Source organism: Ursus arctos, unplaced genomic scaffold, assembly GCF_023065955.2.
Source record: "Ursus arctos isolate Adak ecotype North America unplaced genomic scaffold, UrsArc2.0 scaffold_7, whole genome shotgun sequence".
NCBI classification, from domain to species: Eukaryota; Metazoa; Chordata; class Mammalia; order Carnivora; family Ursidae; genus Ursus; species Ursus arctos.
Window position 1 is genome coordinate 67,511,045 of NW_026623089.1, and position 25,784 is coordinate 67,536,828.

General features: G+C 41.0%; 1 protein-coding gene across 5 annotated transcripts in view; it reads left to right on the forward strand.

The window, feature by feature from the left end:
• Positions 1 to 25,784, forward strand: part of DISC1 (DISC1 scaffold protein) — a 373,181-nt gene that overhangs the window by 156,393 nt on the left and 191,004 nt on the right. For all 5 annotated transcript variants that reach the window (XR_008957969.1, XR_006410079.3, XM_026504170.4 and 2 more), the window contains exon 9: positions 12,172 to 12,360. Coding sequence is in view for 3 of the 5 variants with exons in the window: in XM_026504170.4 (XP_026359955.3) it covers positions 12,172 to 12,360 (189 nt within the window). In the remaining 2 variants the exon portion in view is untranslated. The remainder of the gene's footprint in view (positions 1 to 12,171; positions 12,361 to 25,784) is intronic.

Here is a 25,784-nt window from a genome sequence, read left to right on the forward strand (position 1 = left end):
AGCCTTCCCTGAGGCCTGTTAAGGCTTCTGCCTGCCACCTGGTCCCACTGTCAGTGCCTCAGATTTTAGGGATTCAGACACCAAAATCTGTTCTCGTTATTGATTGTTGCATAATAAGTCAACCACAGGATTTAGTCACTTAAAACCTCACGGATCTGCAATGTGGGCAGGCCCTGGCAGGGAGAGCAAGAGTGGCTGAATTGGAGGGCTGGAGAATCCACTTTCAAAAAAGGGAGCCCAGCCCAGATAAGGGCTCCTTCACCTCTCTGCTACACTCACTGGAAACTCTATCCTCTGCCCCACAGATTGATTGCTTTGACCGCCACACTGCCTAGAGAGTGTGTGGTGGGTATGGTTGATCTGGGCTCTGTGGTTAAGATATCAACATCAGAAGTTCAGACCGATCGCCTTCTCTACAACTGTGCTAGGCCCCTGCCCAACCACTGGCCTCTGGTGATGAGTGCTAGTGCCTTAGCTTAGTCCCATGCCACCCTCTGCATGCACGCTGCCCCCTCCTCACAGCTATGACATCCTTGACACTCCAGGACTTTTCATGCCCAGACACAGAAGATATTTAAGTGGTGGTAACCTACATGTAAGCTCCAGCAACAAGCATCCTCCCTGCATATTGGCCTTCTGTCTTGGACTCTGGGTCTGCACTGCTGCTGAGATGCAGTCCTGGATGGGTCCCCAGGTCCTGTAACCGGGCTCTGCCCCCATCGATGCTCTGTAACCCGATGAGTGTCCCAGTCTTTATCTGCAGGGGGCCTGCCCTGCTCTGACCATTTCCCCTCCTCTAGGCTCAAAGCCTGGCTCTCTGATGCCCAGCTTCTGGTATTGCTCTGATACTGACATGGTGAGTGCCTTTCTGGCTCCAGCCTCTCCCTGCTTGGATCACCCACTGTCGTTGATGCTGTCCATCTGTTGAGTCACTCTGCTATTTTTTTTTCTTGGGCTTTGCCCGGCACTCAGAAGACAGTCAATATGAGTAATTATGTTTAAAAAATGCACCTCATTTGTTGATTGCTGATCCCCAGAATCTGTTATTTTCATACCTCCTCTGGGTCATCCCTCAGTTTGTGGTCTATTTTCTTGCCCACCTGCCGCCCGTTATTTGTTTCCAAGGAACGAACAGTTCAGATCATCATTTATTCCTAAGTAGCATACCAAGATGTCTCAGGTACTCCAAGCCAATTTTTTTTTTTAAACGATGGTTCTATCCAATTTGACTTTTCCTTTACAGAGAATAAAAATTAGCTGCACTGAAAATACCTTAGTGTCTAAATGGAAGCCTGTCTAGACATAAACAAGATTTTCTAGATAAGCTCAGAATGTTTCCCTTTCACTAAAAAATTTAGATCAATGGCTGGAAGAGATGATAGGCCCAGCAAAGATTTTTCAAAGATGATGTCTGTCCAGTGTGGAAATAAATGAGACCAAATGAGAAGAAGTGAAAGCTGTTTCAGAGCTTACTATAGCAAGGGAGTCAGCCACCATTACCTGTGTTTTGGCAGAGACTCAAAGGCAGGCAGAAAAGTTGGAAAGCTTTGGAGTAGAAAAAAGGGAAGGCTTCAGATATGTTCTGATGGGAGACTGGGGAAGCTAGAGGCAGGCTAATTAGAGCATCCTGTGCGATTGGTTTGGGGAGCATATTTGGCTTTCTCTGGCTGGTCCTAAGTTGGAAGCAGGGACAAAAATTAGGGAAGCTGTCAGTTATTAATAAAATTCTGGCCATTTTGGACCAATTATTACAGAAGAGATTGTTTAGTTTCCTGGATTATTACTAGAAATAGCAATCTGGCTTCCTACTGCCTGCCTTAGAGCTGGCTGGTTATTGTAGGTATAGGGGTTTGTTTCCTGGGCAGGTTGCTGCAGGTTGCGGGTCAGAGGGCTATTTCTAGAGATGATCTGGCCATTGTCTGTTTGTATATTTAGTCTCTCCACTCGGTACCACACTTTCTCAAGCTGTTAGAAGCAGTCTATGTTTTATGTAAAATCCTGTGTGTTCGGGTGTTATACTCCCTGTCTTCTCTGTGAAATATGTGAACGTCTAAAATGTCTGATGTTCAAAAGGGCTCTGCTCACAGAAAATGCTTTTGCTCTCTCAAGAAATCATAGTCACTGGAAGAAAGCAACAAAATGGACACAAAATGGCCAATTCCAGCCGAAGGAGCTTCCGTGGAGAGGTGGTGGCGTGGTGGGGGGCATGTTGATGGGTGCTGGTTGGCTGAATTTATTCTGCTAGTGCAAGCTCCTAGCGCTAGCCTTGACATCGTTGAGGGGGAGCCTTTGAGTGACAGAGCGGGAGGTCTTGCCTAACCGTGTGGACTTGAGCTTAGAGTTCCTCAAAAGATATTGTGTTGTGCCAGAAAAAAGAGGCAGGACTCTATGATTTTTGGCGTTTGATGATTTTCAGCCATGGCTTTATTTCTTTTTTTCCAATAAAGAAGGTTAGCTCAAATTTGGGTATGTAAACGTGAATAATTTTAGAAGGATCATTACAGATGGAAATGTCTGTGGACCTATGTAGTACTCTGTGTGTGTGTGTGTGTGTGTGTGTGTGTGTGTGTGTGTATGGCCTGTGCCCCTAGATGAAAGTCATAGTGAGGGCTGGAGACTGACCGGGTGACACAGCCTACCTGAGTACAGGATTCATTCCCCAACCTCCTTTCCTCCCTCCCTTTATGAGTGATTTGTGGCCATGTTTCGACCAAGTCACTTATCGAGTTGTATTTGGTAGAATAAGCACCTAACACGAGGTTGGAAAAACCCAGTTCAAGTTCAGTAACATTATGTAGGATCTTAGAACTCCAAAACTTTGTGACCTTGGGAAGGTGACTCTCAGGGTCTTAGTTTCTTCACCTGAAAATCAAAGAGAGTCATTGTAAGGTCCCCACCCCGGCTTGTTGGAAAGGCCAAATGATACAGTTGCTCTAACAAGAGCCCCATAATCTATAAAATCAGACTCTCAAATAATGACCTCAAAAAAGGAATGCCAGACATTGTGAAGTAGAGGAGGGAGATATTTAAGTTCAGGATAAGGGATAAAATTAGAAGGAACAGAGTGGGTAAGATCAGTTTTGGCTTTGGCATTCACCTGGAGGGTTTTAATGGTGGCCTTTGTAGAATAATATATTTTGACAGGTGCTTTAAAAAGCCTCTGTGAAGGCCCAAGTATGGTTCTCTTGCTGAAGAGCAGGCAGGCCTATGTATGGGATGATGGCAAAGGCAGGACGTTCACCTGCGCAAATCCTCCTGTGGCATTTAGGAAAGGGCCCATTAGAGTCACCGAGATTGGGGTCATGGGGTCACTGATGGGACTTCCTTCAGGGATCAACATTTACTTTTCTGTATTTTCATCACAGAGCTCTTGGCTAGTTTCAGTAATCAGGGAGGGCTAAATCAAGCAGGGTTTACCTCATGGGCTTGGATTGGAGACCGAAATGCTTATAAAAGATTAACCGTGGGCAGTGTAGCATTTTATCATGGCTTCGGTTGTGGTATTAACTGTCTCTTTGGGAATTCGCACTCTTTCTGCATATATAAAATGTACACGTCTATCACTATGCATTTTCCCTCAGGATCAAGGAAGGGACCCAGGTTTTAATTAATGGTCTCTGTCATGTTTTATTAAGGGCTCCGGTCTCTAGCGCTTGTCATGAGTTGCAGGGGTATCCGAGGATGTATTTCCTGTCATTCCAGCAAACCTTCTGTGCACGCACTCACCCTGCCTATGTGGTCTTTCCTTAATTTTTTAAAAATATTTTATTCATTTATTTGAGAGAGAGAACAAGCACAAGAGGGGGAAGGGTCAGACAGAGAAGCAGACGCCCAGTGAGCAGGGATCCCAATGTGGGGCTTGATCCTAGCACTCTGGGATCATGACCTGAGCCGAAGGCAGCCGCTTATCCAACTGAGCCACCGAGATGCCCCTCTGATTTGTTTTTAGAGGTCTTTTCTCTCCGAACTGTTTGTAGGAAGAGATTGCACACCATGGTGTATTTTGTCTCGTGTCCCTGGGGACTCAGTTGGCGCCCACCTCACTTTTGGTCACCTCTCTTTTTTTTTTTTTTTTTAAAGATTTAATTTATTTATTGGACAGAGAGAGACAGCCAGCAAGAGAGGGAACACAAGCAGGGGGAGTGGGAGAGGAAAAAGCAGGCTCCCAGTGGAGGAGCCTGATGTGGGGCTCGATCCCAGGACCCTGGGATCACACCCTGAGCCGAAGGCAAATGCTTAATGACTGAGCCACCCAGGCGCCCCATTGGTCACCTCTCTTGCTTGAAAATATGGTCCAGCAGAAAGGCTGGGGCTTTCTGAGCCCAGCCGGGGAAGGGATATTTGAAGGCACCACATTGTGCCCATGGCTGTCATGTCTAGAGGCAGTCACTCCTCTGGGCTGGTCTTCCCTAAACCACCCTGGGCATGGGGCATGTCCCTTGAGGTTTTTTTTTTTTTTGAAAGGACATCTTTTTGTTGTGATGAAATACATATACACAGAAAATTTACCCTTTTAACCGTTTTTAAGTGTACAGCTCAGTGGCATTAAGTACATGTACATTTCTGTGTAACCATCACCAGCATCCACCTCCAGAACTTTTCTCATCTTCCCAAACAGGAACTCTGTACCTATCAAACTTGAGGTTCTTAGTGGCCCTCCACAGGGGCTCTGTCCACAGCGACCCTAACTTGGTCACTATTCAAGAAAGAAACCACGAATCCAGGAAACGGTTTAGTTGTGTTGCTATTTATAGCTCAAAGCTTGTGGAAGTCCAGTCTGCTTTCCTTACCTGGACTTTTTTTCCCCTAAATGGGTCAAGCCCATCAGCTTGGGATCTTCGACCCTCTGCTGTTTGGATGCACCTTCTTTGTGGGCCTCGTCTCCACCTTGACCACACACCTCCTGCCCCCACTGAAGACAAGCCCTTTGTTCTCTAACCAGGTTTCTGTTTCTTCTTTTGGATACCTTATAATCTTTCCTCATGAAACCTGCCTCTGTCTTCCCTTCTGGAATAATCTTTCTTCTCTGAGCTCTCCTAGAGCATATTTGCCCATTTCTTAGAACATATCTTTTCTTTATTTAATGGTGACTTCCTGGAGAGCAGGGTGGTGCTCTGTTCTCGTCCGTATTTGCCCACTTGAGCAATAGACAATAAATAGGATCTCAAAAGATATTTATCCAATCATGGGATTGGGAACTATGGATGTCAGTGACAGGAATGATATGTGCTGTGTCCAGAATGCCTTTATTTTTTACTTTTTAATTTTTATTATGTTATGTTAGTCACCATACAGTATGTCATTAGTTTTATTGATGTAGTGTTCCATGATTCATTGTTTGCATGTAACACTCAGTGCTTCATGCAATATGTGCCCTCCTTAATACCCATCACCAGGCTAACCCATCTCTCCCACCCCCGTCCCCTCTGAAACCCTCAGCTTGTTTCCCGGAGTCCATAGTCTCTCATGATTCATCTCTCCCTCTGATTTTCCCCTTTCATTTTTCCCCTCCTTCTCCTAATGTCCTCCTGCTATTCCTTATGTTCCACATGTAAGTGAAACCATATGATAATTGTCTTTCTCTGCTTGACTTATTTCACTTAGCATAATTCCTTCCAGTTCTATCCATGTTGATGCAAATGTTGGGTATTCATCCTTTCTGATGGCTGAGTAATATTCCACTGTATATATGGACCACATCTTCTTTATCCAGTCATCTGTTGAAGGGCATCTTGGCTCCTTCCACAGTTTAGCTATTGTGGACATTGCTGTTATGAACATTGGGGTGCACATACTCCTTCTTTTCACTATGTCTGTATCTTTGGGGGTAAATACCTAGTCGTACAATTGCTGGGTCATAGGGTAGCTCTATTTTTAACATCTTGAGGAACCTCCATACTGTTTTCCAGAGTAGCTATAACAACTTGCATTCCCACCAACAGTGTAAGAGGGTTCCCCTTTCTCTACATCCTCACCAATGTTTGTTGTTTCCTGCCTTGTCAATTTTTGCCATTCTAACTGGTGTAAGGCGATATCTCATTGTGGTTTTGATTTGTATTTCCCTGATACCTAGTGATATTGAGCATTTTTTCATGTGTCTGTTAGCCATTTGTATGTCTTCTTTGGAAAAGTGTCTGTTCAGATCTTCTGCCCATTTTTTGACTGGGTTATTAGTTTTCTGAGTGTTGAGTTTGAGAAGTTCTTCATAGATTTTGGATATCAGCCCTTTATCTGAAATGTCATTTGCAGATATCTTCTCGCATTCCATGGGTTGCCTTTTAGTTTTGTCGACTGTTTCCTTTGCTGTGCAGAAGCTTTTTATCTTGATGAAGTCCCAAAAGTTCATTTTTGCTTTTGTTTCCCTTGCCTTTGGAGATATGTCTCTAAAGAAGTTGCTGTGGCTGATCTCAAAGAGGTTACTGCCTATGTTCTCCTCTAGGATTTGGATGGATTCCTGTCTCACATTGAGGTCTTTCATCCATCTGGAGTTTATCTTTGTGTACAGCGTAAGAGAGTGGTAAAGTTTCATTCTTTTGCATGTAGCTGTCTAATTTTCGCAGCACCATTTATTGAAGAGACTGTCTTTTTTCCACTGGATATTTTTTCCTGATTTGTCAAAGATTAGTTGACCATAGAGCCGAGCGTACATTTCTGGAGTCTCTATTCTGTTTCATTGGTCTATGTGTCTGTTTTTGTGCCAATACCATGCTGTCTTGGTGATCCCGGCTTTGTAATATAACTTGAAGTCAGGTAACGTGATGTCCCCAGCTTTGTTTTTCTTTTTCAACATTCTCTTGGCAATTTGGGGTCTTTTCTGTTTCCATACAAATTTTAGGATTGTTTGTTCCAGCTCCTTGAAAAATGCCAATGATATTTTAATAGGGATGGCATTGAAAGAGTAGGTTGCTCTAGGCGGGATAGACATTTTAACAAAGTTTATTCTTCCAATCCATGAGCATGGAATGTTTTTCCATCTTTTTGTGTCTTCCTCAATTTCTTTCTTAAGTGTTCTATAGTTTCTAGAGTATAGATCCTTGATCTCTTTAGTTAGGTTTATTTCTAGGTATCTTATGGTTTTTGTTGCTATTGTGAATGGAATCAATTCCTTAATTTCTCTTTCTACAGTTACATTGTTAGTATATAGAAAAGCAACTGGTTTCTGTGCATTGATTTTGTATCCTGCCACATTGCTGAATTGCTTTATGATTTCTAGTAATTTGAGGATGGAGTCTTTGGGTTTTCCACATAAAGTATCATGTCATCTGTGAGTAGGGAGAGTTTGACTTCTTCTTTGCCAATTTGAATACCTTTTATTTCTTTTTGTTGTCTGATTGCTGAGGCTAGGACTTCTAGTACTATGTTGAACAATAGTGGTGAGAGTGGGCATCCCTGTTGTGTTCCTGATCTTAAGGGAAAACTCTCAGCTTTTCCACACTGATAATGATATTCTCTGTGGGCTTTTCATAGATGGTTTTTATGATATTGAGGAATGTTCCCTCTATCCCTACACTCTGAAGAGTTTTAATCAGGAATGGATGTTGTATTTTGTCAAATGCTCTTTCTGCATCAATTGAGAGGATCATATGATTCTTGTCTTTTCTTTTATTGATGTGCTCTACTACGTTGATTGATTTGCGAATGTTGAACCATCCTTGCATCCCAGGAGTAAATCCCACCTGGTGGTGGTAACTAATCCTTTTAATGTACTGTTGGATCCTATTAGCTAGGATCTTGTTGAATATTTTGGCATCCATGTTCATCAGGGATATTGGTCTGTAATTCTCCTTTTTGAAGGGGTCTTTGCCTGGTTTTGGGGTCAGGGTAATGATGGCCTCATAGAAAGAATTTGGATCCAGAATGCCTTTAAAGTGGGAAAACATTTTGTCACATTTCTCCCATTTATATCGGGTTGAAATCTGCCTTTTAAATAATAATAATAATAATAATAATAATAATAATAATAATAATAATAATAGTAAAGAAGTAAACAGCATATTTTAGAACCTGAGAAGGATTCAGGAGTTATGTTTGAGTTGGAAATCTGCCCTCCATTTTATTGCTATGTAACCTCAGCAAGATGTTTTTTTCTCTAGGTTTCAGTTTTCTTGACTATAAAGCAGAGATAACAACATGTATTTCAGTGAACATAAAATGCACCATTATTATTTTTTTTTAAAGATTTTATTTATTTATTTGACAGAGAAAGACAGCCAGCGAGAGAGGGAACACAAGCAGGGGGAGTGGGAGAGGAAGAAGCAGGCTCACAGCAGAGGAGCCTGATGTGGGGCTCGATCCCATAACGCCGGGATCACGCCCTGAGCCGAAGGCAGACGCTTAACCGCTGTGCCACCCAGGCGCCCTGCACCATTATTTTATACACTACAAAGAAAGAAAAATTGCTGTCAATTAAACAATGATATAATGCTTTCTGTGGCTTAGAATTTTTATTTTATACCTTTGAAATAGTTCTTTTAGATGTATTTGGGCTTTTGAAAAATCCTTTTTGAAAGGAAGCTTAATCACGCAGGGTTTTCCTAAAACGCCTTCATATTCAAAGTCTGAGTGCTCTGAAACACACTGTGACTCAAAGTAGTTGGAGCTCACGTTTTTCTCCCATTATCATCCTCTGCATCAGAGAAACTGTCGGCAATGCAACTTTTTTTCCTCCAAGAATGAACTGCTGTTTTCTATAGGGTCTTCTGTCAAGCTGCAACATGGTTCTTCAAGTTTTAAATGATGGTGGTGGTACTTTCCTGTTCTTACAAATGCATTACAATAGACGGTTTTCAGGCAACAGCCAGGTCTCCAATGATCCTGAAATGGTTTTTACTTTGAAATGCCAGGGCCTGCCAGGCCACCAAGAATGACAATCATGTGGTAACAGCTTCATCCCGACCACCTCCTGGCTGATGGTGATTGTAAGACACATCTCCATCTCAGAGATGTTAACATGGGGGAAAAAATGGTGCATCTCAGAATAGATAACATAGGGCATAACTTCCCTCCTAGGGTTGTGGTTAGGTAGAGGAGAAAGGGTTCATAGCTGTTATTGTGGAAACATCATAGAGCCCCCGATAACAATAACTATTATTTATGGAGCACTCAATAATGTGATAAGCTTATTAATTTATGGTGTAATTTTCATATTAAAAATTCCCTAATATAGTTTTTCCTTTTTTAATTGAAGTGTGATTTATATTCAATGAAACCCACAGGTCTTAAGCGTCCAGTTGTATGAATTTTGACACCTATTATCTGCAACCCTATCAAGATATTTTCATTCCTCCAGAAACATCGCCCTTGTGCCCCTTCCCAGTTATCATCCCCCTTCCCCAGGCAGCCTCCATTCTGATATCTTTCACCATGGATCAGTTTTGCCTGTGCTAGAACTTAGTATCAATGGATTCATGTGGTATGCATTCTTCTATTTCTTCTTCTTATTATTATTATTTGAGATTACCCCCCATGTGACTGTGTATATGAAGAGCTGGTGCCTTTCTGTGGCTGAATAGTCTTCTGCTGTGTAGATGCGCCCCAGTTTCTGCTTTTTTCCTCTTGGTGGACATTTAGGTTGTTGCGTTTGGGCTATCACAAGTAAAGCCACTATGAACATTCTAGTACAACTATTTTTTGATTACATGTTTTCATTTCTCCTGGGTAAATACCTGGAAGTAGAATTTTTGGGTCCAAGGACAGGTGTGTATTTAACTTTATGAGAAACAGACAGAAGTCTTCTCAAGGTGGCTGTGCCATTGACACTCCCATTATGTACGAGAGCTCCGCAGCTCTGTGTCCTTGGCAGCTAGACAGCTTCGATCTGGTTCGTTTGAGCCATCTGAATGGTTTTGTAGTGAAATCTCTATGGCTTTAATTTGTATTTTTCTGGTAACTAATAACCACCAACACGTTTTCATATGATCAGCAGACATCTGCTTATCTTACACTGTAAAATGCCTATTAAATCAGTTGCCCGTTTTTCAATGGGGTCATTTGTGTTTTAATTATTGGGTTGTAGGATTCAACTCCTTTGTCAGATATATGTATTACAAATATTTTCTCCTAGTCTGTGGCTTGTCTTTTCATTTTCTTAGAGGTATTTTTGTTGAGTAGACGTTTTTAGTTGTAATGAAGTCCACTTACCTGTTTTTCTTTTCTTTTTTTTTTTTTTTTGTAGTTAGTGTTTTTTTGGGTTCTAATCAAAGTTTTGCTTATTCCAAAGTTAGAAAAGTATTCTTTACTTTCTTCTATAAGCTTTATAGTTTTTGCTTCTACATGTAGGTCTGTGATGCATCTCTAATTACATTTTGTGTATGGTTTGAAGTATGGATCAAAGCTAATGTTTTCCCATTTCAGTAGCTAGTTATTCCATTACCATTTGTTGAAAATATAGTTGACCCATGAACAATGTGGGGTTTAAGGGTGCCCCCCACACAGTCAAACATCTGAGTTTAACTTTTGACTCCCCCAAAATGAAACTTCTAGTAGCCTACTGTTGGCCAGAAGCCTTACCAATAACATATATTTGATTTTTGTGTTGATTAACACATATTTCATATATGTGTTACATACTGTATTCTTACAATAAAGTAAGGTAGAGAAAATAAAATATTAAGAAAATCATATGGAAGAGAAAATATAATTACAGGACTGTACTGTATTTATTAAAAAAAATCCACGTACACGTGGACATGCACAGTTCAAACCTGTGTTGTTCAAGGATCGGTTGTACTCTCTTTTTCTCATTGTCTTGCTTTGACACTTTGGTTGAAAGTCAACTGGCTGTGTGAGTGTGGTCCACTCCTGGACTGTCTATTCCTTTGATCTGTTTGTCTATCTGTCTATATGCCAGTGCTATACTGTCTCGATCTATTGCTGCAGCATTAGTTTGAAATCAGGTAGTACATGTTCTCTTCGTTCTACCTTAAAAGGATATTTTTTTGGCTGATCTAGGCCTTGTGCATTTTCTTTTATATTTTAGAATAAGCTTGTTGGTTTCTACAAAAGACCATCGGGAGGGGGGCCTGGGTAGCGCAGTCATTAAGCGTCAGCCTTTGGCTCAGGACCTGATCCCGGCATTCTGGGACTGAGCCCCACATCAGTCTCCTCCGCTATGAGCCTGCTTCTTCCTCTCCCACTCCCCCTGCTTGTGTTCCCTCTCTCGCTGGCTGTCTCTATCTCTGTCTCTGTCAAATAAATAAATAAATAAATAAATAAATAAATAAATAAATAAATAAAATTTTAAGGAAAAAAAAGACCGTCATGAGATTTTGATTGGAATGGTATTGAATGAATAGATGAATTTGAGGAAGATAGGAATGTTAAAAATATTCAGTTTTCCAATATATGTATAAATAGTATTCTTTCTGATTACTTAAGCCTTTTTTAAATTTCTCTCAGAAGTTTTTAAAATGGTTTTCTGTGTGGAGGTCTTGCACATGGTTCTTTAAATTTATCCCTAAGTATTTTGAGCTTTAACATATCTTGTAAATGGTATTTTTTAAAAAAAAATTCACCTTCTACTTATTTGCTGTTGATATTTAGAAATACAATTGATTTTTGTATATTGCCCTTGTGTTCCACAACCTTGCTAGATTCAATGCATGGTCTATTTTGCTTAGTGCTCTACAGAGTTTCATGTTTATTCTTGAAGCCACCTGTAATGCAGGTGTTAGTATAATCATATTTTATAAGAAGTTTGCCCTGAAATTTCATATGTTAGTTTCTTTGCTCAAGGTCATGCAGGTTGAGTAACAGGAGCACTAGGATTTGAATTTAGGTCTAGTCTGACTCCAATGGCTAGTCCCTTTCCACTCTACTATAATATCTCACCTGTTTGACATTTGGGTATTTGAATGGAGTCATACCATGTGGTTTCCCTGGATCTCACTTGGACATTTTTGTGTCATTGTGTTTCACAAGGACATGAATCGGCTAATGGAAGCTTTAAAACAGACCTAACAAAAATAAGGTGATAAAGAGACTGGTGGTTTTCCCAGTTGAAGGAGGACAGTCAGTGTTTTTCTACATTCTCCACAGAAGACTATTCATGCAGTTGGATGCAGTTGCAAAGCTCAGCCCTCTTTCTCCATACTGTTGGTGCACATAAGCTGTTGCTAAATCTTCCATGTGTGGGGATGCTGTAAAACTTGTTTTCCCTCCTTCTCTCTGCAGGAAACCATTTCTCTACAGCCAAGGAGCTCACAGAGGAGATTAGATCATTAACATCGGAAAAGGAAGGGCTGGAGGGACTCCTGGACAAGCTTCGGGTGCTGAGTTCCAGGAATGCCCAAAAGCTGGGCAGCGTTAAAGAAGATTACAGCAGACTGAAAAGAGAGCTGGACCAAGGGGAAACTGCGTACGGTAAGTAGTCACAACTGTTGCTTGGTGAAATATTCAAGGTACTGCTTATACTGTGTGGCCGGGCAGGATGTTCTGTGCCTCATGTGAGCATCACTGTGAAGGGCATCGTGGAGCACATGACACTTTTCCTGGAGGATTTTTTTTGGCAGGAGCCTAGGCAAATGGGGTAGAATTACTTGTCAGCTTTTGTTTTGCTATTCACATGTGACGTCTTTTCTTTTTCTGTCTTTTCTCCCCCTCCTCTGCCCTGGATTTGCTAATGGCCTTGTGATTATTTAGAGCAATCTCTTCGTTGGCACAGGTCTTGAGAATTTTCTCTGTTTGAGAATTATGTTCCTTTTGTTCCTTGGCTCAGTCTTCTGGCTTGCACAATCATAGACAAGAGCTGGCTGACTCAGAAAACTGAATAAAGACCATGAAGTGGCTTTTCTATGTGTGAGTTTTTCCTGAGAGATTTCTCCAGAAGGAATGATGTGGAAGAGGCCAATCTTGGCTTAACTGAAGTCTCTGCCTGTCAGAGCAGTTACCGTACTCTTGTGTTCTTTTCCTTTTCCAGTTGTTAAGAATAACTGAGGTCACCTTGAGGTTTGCTCCCTGAGGGACAGTCTTAGAAGATGTTCATTCAGTCTGAATTGATCAAGTGAAAACTTATTTCTTTAAAAAAAATGTAAAGAATTTACAGTGATTCAGTTTCTAATTTGAAGAATGAACTCATAAGAAATAAATGCAGATTTAAAATATGTTAGATGCTAGAACCTGTTTTTTTATTGGTAAAATGAGAAGAAGAATATCCAGATCATAGGCTGATTAAGCAGTACAGATTAAATGAGGTAACTTATAAAGATTTTGAGGTGTGTGTGTATGTGTCTGCCCTTGCATTTCTCCTAGGTCATAGAAGCTGCTGGAGGCTAGAGGTCATACGTAGTGTATCATGGTCCCTAAATAAATGTTGTTTACTAGGAAAATGAAAGACCTACCTATACAAAGCATCCTTATTTAAAAAGAAACAAGAAAAGAATGGGGATGTTAAGTAGCCACATTTGATTTTATTTATTTATTTTTTTTAATGATTTTTTATTATATTATGTTAGTCACCATACAGTACATCCCCGGTTTCCGATGTAAGGCTTGATGATTCATTAGTTGTGTATAACACCCAGTGCACCATGCAATACGTGCCCTCCTTACTACCCATCACCGGTCTATCCCATTCCCCCACCCCCCTCCCCTCTGAAGTCCTCAGTTTGTTTCTCATAGTCCATAGTCTCTCATGTTTCATTCCCCCTTCTGATTACCCCCCCTTTCTTTATCCCTTTCTTCCCCTACCGATCAACCTAGTTCTTATGTTCCATAGATGAGAGAAATCATATGATAGTTGTCTTTCTCTGCTTGACTTATTTCACTTAGCATTATCTCCTCCAGTGCTGTCCATGTTGTAGCAAATGTTGAGAACTCGTTCTTTCTGATAGCTGAGTAATATTCCATTGTATATATGGACCACAACTTCTTAATCCAGTCATCTGTTGAAGGGCATCTCGGCTCCTTCCACGATTTAGCTATTGTGGACATTGCTGCTATGAACATTGGGGTGCATATGGCCCTTCTCTTCACTATGTCTGTATCTTTGGGGTAAATACCCAGTAGTGCAATGGCTGGATCATAGGGTAGCTCAATTTTTAACTTTTTAAGGGACCTCCACACTGTTTTCCAGAGTGGCTGTACCAACTTGCATTCCCACCAACAATGTAGGAGGGATCCCCTTTCTCCACATCCTCTCCAACAATTGTTGTTTCTTGCCTTGTCTATTTTTGCCATTCTAACTGGCGTAAGGTGGTATCTCAGTGTGGTTTTGATTTGAATTTCCTTGATGGCTAATGATTTTGAACATTTTTTCATGTGTCTGTTAGCCATTTGTATGTCTTCATTGGAAAAGTGTCTGTTCATATCTTCTGCCCATTTTTTGATTTGTTTATTTGTTTCTCGTGTATTGAGTTTGAGAAGTTCTTTGTAGATCTTGGATACCAGTCCTTTATCTGTAGTGTCATTTGCAAATATATTCTCCCATTCCGTGGGCTGCCTCTTAGTTTTTCTGACTGTTTCCTTGGATGTGCAGAAACTTTTAATCTTGATGAAGTCCCATAAATTCATTTTATCTTTTGTTTCTCTTGCCTTTGGGGATGTGTCACGAAAAAGGTTGCTTTGACCGATGTCGTAGAGGTTGTTGCCTATGTTCTCCTCTAGAATTTTGATGGATTCCTGTCTCACATTGAGGTCTTTCATCCATTTGGAGTTTATTTTTGTGTATGGTGTGAGATAGTGGTCAAGTTTCATTCTCTTGCATGTAGCTGTCCAATTTTCCCAGCACCATTTATTGAAGAGACTGTCTTTTTCCCACCGGATGTTTTTTCCTGCTTTATCAAATATTAGTTGCCCAAAGAGCCGAGGGTCCATTTCTGGGCTCTCTATTCTGTTCCATTGGTCTATGTGTCTGTTTTTGTGCCAGTACCATGCTGTCTTTGTGATCACAGCTTTGTAGTACAGCTCGAAATCTGGCATTGTGATGCCCCCAGCTTTGTTTTTCCTTTTCAACAGTTCCTTGGAGATTCGGGGCCTTTTCTGTTTCCATACAAATTTAAGGACTGTTTGTTCCAGTTCTTTGAAAAATGTCCTTGGTATTTTGATCGGGATAGCATTGAAAGTGTAGATTGCTCTGGGTAGCATGGACATTTTAACTATGTTAATTCTTCCAATCCATGAGCATGGAATATCTTTCCATCTTTTTATGTCTTCCTCAATGTCTTTTAAGAGTGATTTATAGTTTCTAGAATATAGGTCCTTTACGTCTCTGGTTAAGTTAATTCCAAGGTAACGTATGGTTTTTGGTGCTATTGTAAATGGGATGGATTCCCTAATTTCTCTTTCTTCGGTCTCGTTATTCGTGTATAGAAATGCAACTGATTTCTGAGCATTTATTTTGTATCCTGCCACGTTACTGAATTGCTCTATAACTTCTAATAGTTTGGGAGTGGCTTCTTTTGGGTTTTCCATATAGAGTATCATGTCATCTGCAAAGAGAGACATTTTGACTTCTTCTTTGCCAATTTGAATACCTTTGATCCCTTTTTGTCATCTGATTGCTGTTGCAAGGACTTCTAGTACTATGTTGAATAATAGTGGCGAGAGTGGGCATCCTTGTCGAGTTCCTGATCTTAAGGGAAAGGCTTCCAGCTTTTCCCCATTGAGAATAATATTTGCAGTAGGCTTTTCATAGATGGCTTTTATGAGATTGAGAAATGTACCTTGTATTCCTACACTCTGAAGGGTTTTAATCAGGAAAGGATGCTGTATTTTGTCAAATGCTTTTTCGGCATCGATTGAGAGGATCATATGGTTCCTGAGTCTTTTCTTGTTGATATGATGTATCACGCTGATTGATTTGCGAATATTGAACCACGCTTGCATCCCAGGTATGAATCCCACTTGATCGTGATGGATAATCCTTTTAATGTACTGTTGGATTCTATTAGCAAGTATCTTGTTGAGGATTTTGGCGTCCATATTCATTAGGGAAATCGGTCTGTAATTCTCCTTTTTGATGGGGTCTTTGCCTGGTTTGGGGATCAAGGTAATATTGGCCTCATAAAATGAGTTTGGTAGCTTTCCTTCTGTTTCTATTTTTTGAAATAGCTTTAGGAGAATAGGTATTATTTCTTCTTTGAATGTTTGGTAGAATTCCCCAGGAAAACCATCTGGGCCTGGAGTTTTGTTATTTGGAAGGTTGTTTATCACTGACTCAATTTCTTCATAATTAATTGGCCTGTTTAAGGAATCAATTTCTTCTGGTTTCAATCTTGGTAGTTTATAGGTTTCCAGGAAGGATTCCATCTCTTCCAGATTGCTTAGTTTATTGGCATATAGCTGTTGATAAAAATTTCTAATAATCCTTCCAATTTCAGTGGTGCTCGTCGTGACCTCTCCTTTTTCGTTCATAATTTTAATAATCTGGGTCCTTTCTCTTTTCTTTTGGATAAGTCTTGCCAGGGGTCTGTCAATTTTATTGATTCTCTCAAAGAACCAGCTTCTAGTCCTGTTGATCTGCTCTACTGTACTTCTGGTTTCTGCTTGATTGATTTCAGCTCTAATTTTGGTCAACTGCTTCCTCGTGCGTGGATTAGGCCTGTCCCTCTGTTGCTGTTCCAGCTTCTTGAGGTGAGAATATAAAAACTGCATTTTAGATTTTTCTATTCTTTTGAGTGAGGCTTCGATGGCTATGTATTTCCCCCTTAGGACTGCCTTTGCAGTATCCCATAGGTTTTGGACTGTTGTATTTTCATTCTCATTGGTCTCCATAAATTGTTTAATTTGATTTTTGATTTCCTGGTTTATCGAGTCATTCCTGAGCAGGATGGTTCTTAGTCTCCAAGTGTTTGAGTTTCTTCCAAATTTTTCCTTGTGGTTGAGTTCCAATTTCAGAGCGTTGTGGTCTGAGAATATGCAGGGGATAATTTCAATCTTTTGGTATCGGTTGAGACCTGTTTTGTGTCCCAGAACATGGTCTATTCTTGAGAATGTTCCATGGGCATTAGAATAGAACGAGTATTCTTTGGTTCTGGGTTGTAGTGTTCTATATATATCTATGAGGTCCAACTCATCGAGTATGGCATTCAAAGCCTTTGATTCTTTGCTTAGTTTTTGCCAGGGTGTTCTGTCTATTTCTGATAGTGGAGTGTTGAGGTCCCCTACTATTAATGTATTTTTATTTATATGTCTCTTTATTCTGGTTAAGAGTTGGCTTGTGTATCTTGCTGCTCCCCTGTTGGGGGCATATATATTTATAATTGTCATATCCACTTGTTGAATACTTCCCTTAAGAATAATATAGTGCCCTTCTGCATCTCTAACTATAGTCTGTAGTTTAAAATCCAATTTATCTGATATGAGAATTGCTACCCCAGCTTTCTTTTGAGGTCCATTTGCGTGAAAGATGGTACTCCATCCCCTTACTCTCAGTCTGAATGCATCTTTGGGTTTGAAATGAGTCTCTTGTAGACAGCAAATGGATGGGTCATTTCTTTTTATCCAATCTGCAACCCTGTGGCGTTTTATGGGATCGTTCAAACCATTTACATTAAGACTGATTACTGAGAGATATGATTTTAATGTTGCCATGTTGCCAGTAAAGTCTTTGTTTGTATTGGCTGTGACTTTCTGTTCTGTATCACTCTTGGGGCCTTTTTACTTTTATAGAACCCCCCGTAATATCTCCTGTAGGGCTGGTTTCGTGGTTACAAAATTGGTTAGTGACTGGCGATTCTGAAATGTCTTTATTTCTCCATCAATTCTGAATGACAGCCTTGCTGGATAAAGGATCCTTGGCTGCATGTTTTTCTCTGAAAGAGCTTTAAATATGCTCCCCCAACCCTTTCTCTCATTCCAGGTCTGTGTAGACAGGTCTGACGTAATTCTGATGCTTTTGCCTTGGTACGTGAGAAATTTCTTTGCCCTGGCCGCTTTCAATACTGTATCCTTGGATCTAATATTTGCGAAATGCACTATGACGTGACGTGGCGTAGGTTTGTCATGGTTGAGCTTGGGAGGGGTCCTCTCTGCCTCTTGGACACGAATGTTTGTTTCCCTTGCTAGATTAGGGAAGTTTTCAGCTACAATTTGTTCAAATATCTCTTCTAGACCTCTGTTTTTCTCCACCCCCTCGGGGATGCCGATGATTCTAACATTGGATCGTTTCATTGAGTCAGTAATCTCCCGTAACCTACATTCGTGGGCGTGGATTTTTTTAAGACCATCTTCTATTTTCATTTTTTCCTCTATTAACCCATCCTCCAATTCACTAACCCGTTCCTCTGCTTCTGCGACCCTGGCCGTCAGAGCCTCTAGTTTTGCCTGCATTTGGCTCATAGAATTTTTAATTTCTGTCAGATTCGCTCTCATTTCTGTCCTTAGGGATTCTATATTCTCAGTAACCTTTTCGTTAATAGTTTTTTCAATTCTACTCATCATTTTGACCATCGTTACTCTGAATTCCATTTCTGATAATTTGGTTACATCCATATCCATTATTTCTGTGGCAGAGGCCACAGAATCACTGTCTTTTCTTTGCTGGGGGGGGCCTCTCCTTCTTGTCATTCTGATGAAGAGAGGTTGCGGGGTTTCCAGAGCCCAAATTATTGACTGGGTCCCAGGCCGTGCCCCTTGTTTTATAGGGATCTTATGGATGTGGGCTTCTTCTTTAAAGATTTTATTTATTTATTTATGTGGCAGTCAACCAGCGAGAGAGGGAACAGAAGCAGGGGAGTGGGAGAGGAAGAAGCAGGCTCCCAGCGGAGGAGCCCGATGAGGGACTCCTTTCCGGAACGCCGGGATCACGCCCTAAGCTGAAGGCAGGCGCTCAATGACTGCGCCACCCAGGCGCCCGGGTTGTGGGCTTCTTGATTTTTCAGCCTGCCTTCTGTGTTCTGGGGGAGGGGCCTGCCGCGCCGATACTCAGGCAGCCATGTTTGGGTAGAGTCTCGGCGTCCCCTGTGAGGGGGGATGGGGATGGGCACTCTCTGAGCTGGTGTTTCCAGGCTTTTGTTCTCTGGCGGCTTTCCCTGGCGGTTTGCTGTGCCTCTTCTGAGAGTCAGATAAGTAGCCACATTTGAAATACGACTATTTGAAAACACTCCACAGGTTGAAGTAAATGAAGAGTAGTAGTTAAGACCAGATAAAGAAATAGGAAGTTAGCAGAAATTGGGTGTGTCGTTTCACTATGAATAAATTTTGTTTGAAAGGCTTACTCAGTTGTAGACAGAAGCTTTGTTACAGTTATTTGAATCACAGATAGGACGTTCAGTTTTTATGGTGTCTTCTTCCCAAAGGGCAGGCCTAACCTGGCTAAGTAACTGAGGGCTTCTTATCTTTCCTTCCCCACGTCTGTAGGTCAAGACTTCTTTTTTGCCAAATACGTAGAGATTGTACATTCGAGTCTGACTGTATGACTAGGGCGCTGAGGGATAACACTTTCTCCTAAGATGTGATGCTGTGCTTTATGAAGTCATGACAGGAACGGTCATTGGCTATTTTAAATGCATTTTAGCTGTAGATTTTTTAAATGTATAAACAATAAAAACGACAAGATTTCTCGTGTTGTCACTACATAATTTTTGGCACAATATGGGGGGATCTATTGTATCTAAGAATAAAGAGGACGTGAACAAATTTGGACAAATTTAGTCCAACAATATTTTCATTTGAACAGTTGAGCTCTTGAAAGCCATAAATAGCTCTTAAAAAGAAAAAAAAGAGCCATGTAGTATTTTTTGCATCTCATCCTTGTCACTTTACTAAGTATCTTCAAGATGAATAAAACATAAACAAATGGAATGAGAGATTGTTACCATCAGTGATTCCAAGCTGCAGACAGCTCGTTACTGTTGTGAAAGCGTTCTTTCTGTTTTAGACTTGGATTTTGCTGGATCGGCTACCCTTTTCCCTATGCTTTAGGCTGAAGGTAATTCTTAACCAATCTGAGGTGACTTGGCATCAGGTCAACCAAATTAATAACCTTGGGCTGATGAGAGTAATGGGAGATACATAAATACATAAATAAATAATGAATTCCTTAGTAGATTGAAGCTTTTTCTCTATTGCAAAGCAATAAAACTAGGCCAAAGTCCATAGTCTGCCATTTGTTGGCTTTTGAGAGTTAAAGATTTAGAGGGATCTCTAAATGTAGACCTTTAAATGCAGAGCATATACAAAGGAGTAGTATGCACACGCATGTATGTACCATGAGCTGACTCTTCTTATCCCTAGACAAAATGCTTTAAAATAAGACTATTTAAGAAATAAGCAATACGTAGAATTCTTAAAAAAAAAACAAAAAACAGATTTTGGTTTCCAGCAAGGGTTGCAGAATGTGGCACACGGGAAGAAGGCAGTTCGGGAATGGACAAGCAACTCCGTGATGGTCAGGGACCCAGGCTCTTCTACTTTGTTCATCTGTACCCCTTGACTGGTGACATTTGGTCCGGGATGGCTGACCCTGCCACACATATGTCCGAGTCTAGCCAGGGGTTCTGGTTCTATACCAGAAGGAGAGATTTGCAGTTTCGGGGAGCAATTAGCAACCTCTCGCGTACAGAGAACTCTTATCGATGGGAAGTGCTTTGCTGATCATTTAAATATTATTACATCTTCTGCAACTGGCTCGATTGAGATCAAAGAAAAGCACTGTCCTTATGTTGCATTTGTTTTGTCACAGTATCCAGCCTGGTGTCTTTGAAAATAGTAAATATACCATAAATATTTGTTCATTTACTGGGGCCAGATGTTAGAGTGAAACATTCCTTTATTTCTATATTATTCCTTTACTCCTCTACTTTGAATTATAGACCCAAACCTTGGATCTTCCCCTCCTCCTCTTCCTCCTCTTCCTCCTTCTTCTTCCTCTTTTAAATTCTTCAAATTCATTTTCTAATTTAGTGAGAAGAGAGGTAAGTTTGATTATCTTTTGTGGAAGATGCTTGAGTTGTCTGAGTGGGATATTCACATTGGGGTGTCAGCAGACAGAACAAAGTGATGAGAAAGTACTGAAATGTGCCAGCATAGTCAAGGGCAAAGGGAGGCAGAAATCATCACTGAATCCATTGACTTTGTGACAGTGACACACAGTCTCTGTGAAGAGGCAAAAAGGGGGTGTGTTTTAACCTGTATCTGCTCTTCTTAAGACTTTGGAAGAACACGTTTGAATTCTGAGCAACTTTGAGTACGGTGAAATAGAATGAAAAGCTTTCAACCCCTGAATACTTATGGAGATTAACTATAAACCTTTAATTATTGTGGATTTCATTTTTTTTTAAGGGTAGCTGGGATAGAAAAACAATAGTAACTTTTTTAGTTTGCTACACCTGCTTTTTGGCAAAAAGACAACCCTGAGATTTATATAACTTTCTCCATCCCCTGTGTATAACTTGGTAATCTGTATTGTACTTTATTAGTATTGTTGATTTCGCACTATAACTCAGATATAAAGGAAGCAGACGTCAAGGGGAGAGATTTAATCACAGAATAATCAGGGCTAGAATTTTAAATAGGACATCATTAGCATGTTAATGAATTTTCCCACTTTATGCCAGCTGCCTGAATAGAAAAGATACTGCAGATGAAGCTCAGAAATCTGGCAGGGTCTGTGGCCCACTGAGCTGTCAGGAATTTGTATAGAGGGTCCGCGAAGTACGTAAAGGGATTCTCTGTGCGGCTATCGAATGGCAGGATTTCATTTTTACTGGGAGTGACGGCCGGGCTGGCTGTGTTCAGCTTTAACTCATTTGCCTTTTAATGAGTGAGAACAAGTGGAGGGCAGATAAGGAGCAGTTTTTAAGTGTAATAAAGTTGGAGGGGAGTCAAGTTTTCAGTTATGGTTTGGGGCTAGTTCAGTACTTCCCCCTTATCGCGGTTTTGCTCTCGACAGTCTCGGTTACCTGTAATTGACCCCCATCAGGAAGATGATCCCCATGATGGATCATCAAAAGGTCACTAATGGCCGAACACTGCGTCACCACACCTACGTCACTCACCTCCCTTCATCCCATAATGCAGGCATTTTATCATCTCACATCATCACAAGAGGGGCGAGTAGAGTACAAGATGTTTTCAAAGAAAGAATGAGACCACATTCTCAAAAGTTTTATTACAGTATAATTGTTCTATTTTATTGTTGGTCATTGCTGTTCATCCCTAACTTATGTAAGTTAAACTGTATCATAGGTATATATGTATAAGAACAAACGTAGTACACATGGGGTTCAGTACTCTGCGGTTTCAGGCATCCATGAGGGTCTTGGACGCATCCTCTGTGCAAAAGGAGAACTGCTGTACCTACCTTTTGCTTTAGATTAGAAAGGCCATAGGTCCACGCTGACATCATCCTGACCTGACTTTTGGACCACCTCATAACTTTTGAGCTTGAAATAGCTGATGAAAGGAAGGATGACATTCTCTAGTGAGATATGCATTCCTTTAACTCTGAAAGTCCGCAGGTGAAGGTTCTTTCAGAAGTCCCCTCACACATATTAAGAAAAGACCTTCCATTTAGAGGTCCTGCACTTTACAAGTTCTGCATATATAGGCAGTAATTCCCTTTCCACATTTATCGGATGTATTTAGAAGAAGTTTTCAAGAAAAATTAGAACAAGAATAGAATTGGCATGCCGTGTGTGTGTGTGTGTGTGTGTGTGTGTGTGTGTGTCTGGGGAGGAAATGGAGAAATGCAAAACATACATAATAGAGACGTAAACAACACAATTAACAAAAAGATAGAATTTGAAAGTTGAGATGAAAGAAAAGCCAATGACAAATGTTAATTATTCTGGTTGAGAATATGATGTGATAATGAGCTTCCTAGGAACCAGAGCAAAAAATTGAAGTGTCATCCATCTTCCTCAAAAGCAGCTTCAAAGCACAAAGTTTTCAGGAATGTGGAGTGGTGTTAAATTCTTAAAGGCAATTTTTTTTTTTCAGAGTGAGAGCACGTGCGCATGTGCGAGTGGGGGAGGGGTTGGGCGGAGGGGGAGGAAGAGAAAGAGAATTTCAAGCAGGCTCCACGCTCAGCATGGAGCCTGACACGGGGCTCAATCTCACGACCTTGAAATCATGACCTGAGCTGAAATCAAGAGTCAGATGCTTAACTGAGTGAGCTACCCAGGCGTCCCTAAAAGGCTTTTTTTTTTTTTTTTTTTTTGAGAGCATACTGTAAAGTCCTCACGAACAGATTTATAACAAATGCACATGCACTCTCCATGTGGCTGTTACCAACCACTCCTGGAAAGGGGGATGCCTTCAAAGCAGGAGTTCGTGGATAGACTGAAATGTATACATATCTCAGATGTGTGGGTGTGTATATATTTTTCCACAAAAATTTTGATCCAGTGTTTCTGCAAAAAGGATTTGGAAAAGAGCCATTCTAAAATCTCCCAAATTTTAAGAAACATGTGAAATAATAATACCATGGGAATGAATGAGTAAGGGCTCAGGCTAATTACATTTAAGTATGGAAACTTCCAGTGATCTGACAGGATTCAAACATGAGACTAGAAATGTAGAAGAGTAGCCAGAGATCATATTCTGTAGACTAGTCACCAAATGTCACTTCTTCCCTCTGAACTTTGAGGAAGGTCTGCATGGTAGACAACTTTACTCTCTTGGGGCCAGAACAGCGATCGAGCTCTTTTTTTTTTTTTTTTTAAGATTTTATTTATTTATTTGAAAGAGAGAAAGAGCATGAGAGAGAGAGGGCGATCGAGAGCAGGGGGGAGGGTGGAGGGAGAAGCAGACTCCCCGCTGAGCAGGGAGCCTGATGTGGGACTCAATCCCAGGACCCCAGGATCATGACTTGAGCCAAAGGCAGACGCTTCACTGACTGAGCCACCCAGGCGCCCTGCGGTGATCGAGCTCTCGATGACTGAGGGCCAGGCTGTTTGTCTTTGAACCAGCTGTGTGTTGCAGGTTATGTATGTGGCAGAACTTAGATTGTTATATGGGGAGTATCCTATTTGTGTCTGCCTTTCTAAATTAGAAAGCTTTGTTTAGGTTTAAAAACATAAAGACTGAACTTTGGAAGAAAAACTTCTTTTGAAAAATGTCATAATCTTTCTTTCTCCATGCACTGAACTTTTACATCTCTATTTATCATTGATTAATCTTATTAATAAAATTATTTTAGCAGTTAAATATATATTTGCATTTTAAATTTCTCTCCATATCTTTTTCCTTTTCTAGTTCTATCCTTGCATGTCTGTTCGTGTGGCTATTTCTCTGCCACCTCTTTTGCCTGTGAATTTCTGCACTTGACATTTGCGATGAGCTTCTTCCCTCTTTTATCAAAAAATTGTGATAATTCTTTCGGGAGGCCACTCCACGACAGTGTAAAAAGCCTGTGTTCAGATGTAGGAGGCCTTAGCTTCATTTCCCTTCTGTCGCTTGCTCATGATCTGTGCAGCCCCTGGCACGGAGAGCCACCACGACGCGAGGCTTGATGAATGGCTGATCTTTAGCAAGACGCCATATCTTCCCACTTCTCAGTCACTTCACATACAACACTGCATTTTCATCTCTCCATGCATCATTTCTCTGAGCATTTATTGAGCACTTACAGTATGCCAGGCTCTGTGTTAGGCCTTTGTGGTCCAGAGTGAATCAGTCCCTGAGGCCACCAACGTCCCCATTTACTAGTCCCTCTGGTCTCACATCCCTACAGTTGCATCCATACTTGTTCATTCCCTTCCTCTCTACCATTGCTGATCTCCTCCTAATTCTGTGTGATTTTTTAGAAGTCCTTGCTTGTTACTTTCTTTTCCACTTGTCTCCCCATTTGCTTTGTCTACTCCCTTCCCAGTACTTCAGTCACACATCCCCTGGTGGGAATACAATAATGATTTTAATTGTACTTCATGCCCAATTACAATGTACGGTTTTCTGATATGTTAAGTTGTTTGGAGTGGGAACATGATTCTGTGTAATAGGGTGGGTGCACGTGACTCTGAAGTGGCCAGTGGATCATTCTTGGCAACAGTGTCTTTCCTAGTCTTTCTTCATTTCATCTGGATTCTGGGCTTTCGATGACTTTGGTTTGCACGTGCACACACACACACACACACACTCACACTCATGCTCATACACTCCCTCCTGAAGATTGCGCCAAGAATGGCGGTTAGGCGGATCGCCACGATTCCTAGAGGAGAGTCTGTTGGCTGTGGTTTGCTGAGGGGTGATCTGTTGCGGGAGACCGTACCATGAATGGCACAGTGCTTCACATCTGGATCTTTGCCTTTTGTGCAACTCTTGCTCCCGCCCCCATTTTTTAATGTCCCTGGGTGGGAGTGGAGCTACCCTCAGTTAACTGAACTTCAGCTTTATGTCATCACTTGAAAACATATCCTTACTATTATGATTATTAGAACTTAATCTTAGTAGAACTCAACTCTAAGGTAGTCATAAAGATATTCATATTACCTTTTATATAGATCCTTCTAGGTTTAAAAATGAGTTAAGATTTCTTCCTCCTTTGCTCTTCACTGTATATATTCAGCGTGTATTTATTGGACTCCTTGCTGTGCGCACAGATTAACTATAGCTGTTATGAATTTACTGCGTTCTTGCAAAGGAAGGAGAGATCCCCTGCATGTTGTCACATTCTCTTCAGTAATAAATGTGGATTACTTTTCTTTTTGTTCTAAGCCCTTACTCCATACCAGGCACGGAGCCAATGCCTGTTTAGCTACCTAATCCCCTGGACAGTGGGTGGCCGGCTCCAGCACAGTCTCCGTTTTATAGATGAAGATGCTGAGGCTTAGAGAGGGTCAGAGCTCTGTCCAGGGGCACATGGACGTGAGGGGTAGGAGCCAGGAGGTGATGCCTTTTTTCTGCAG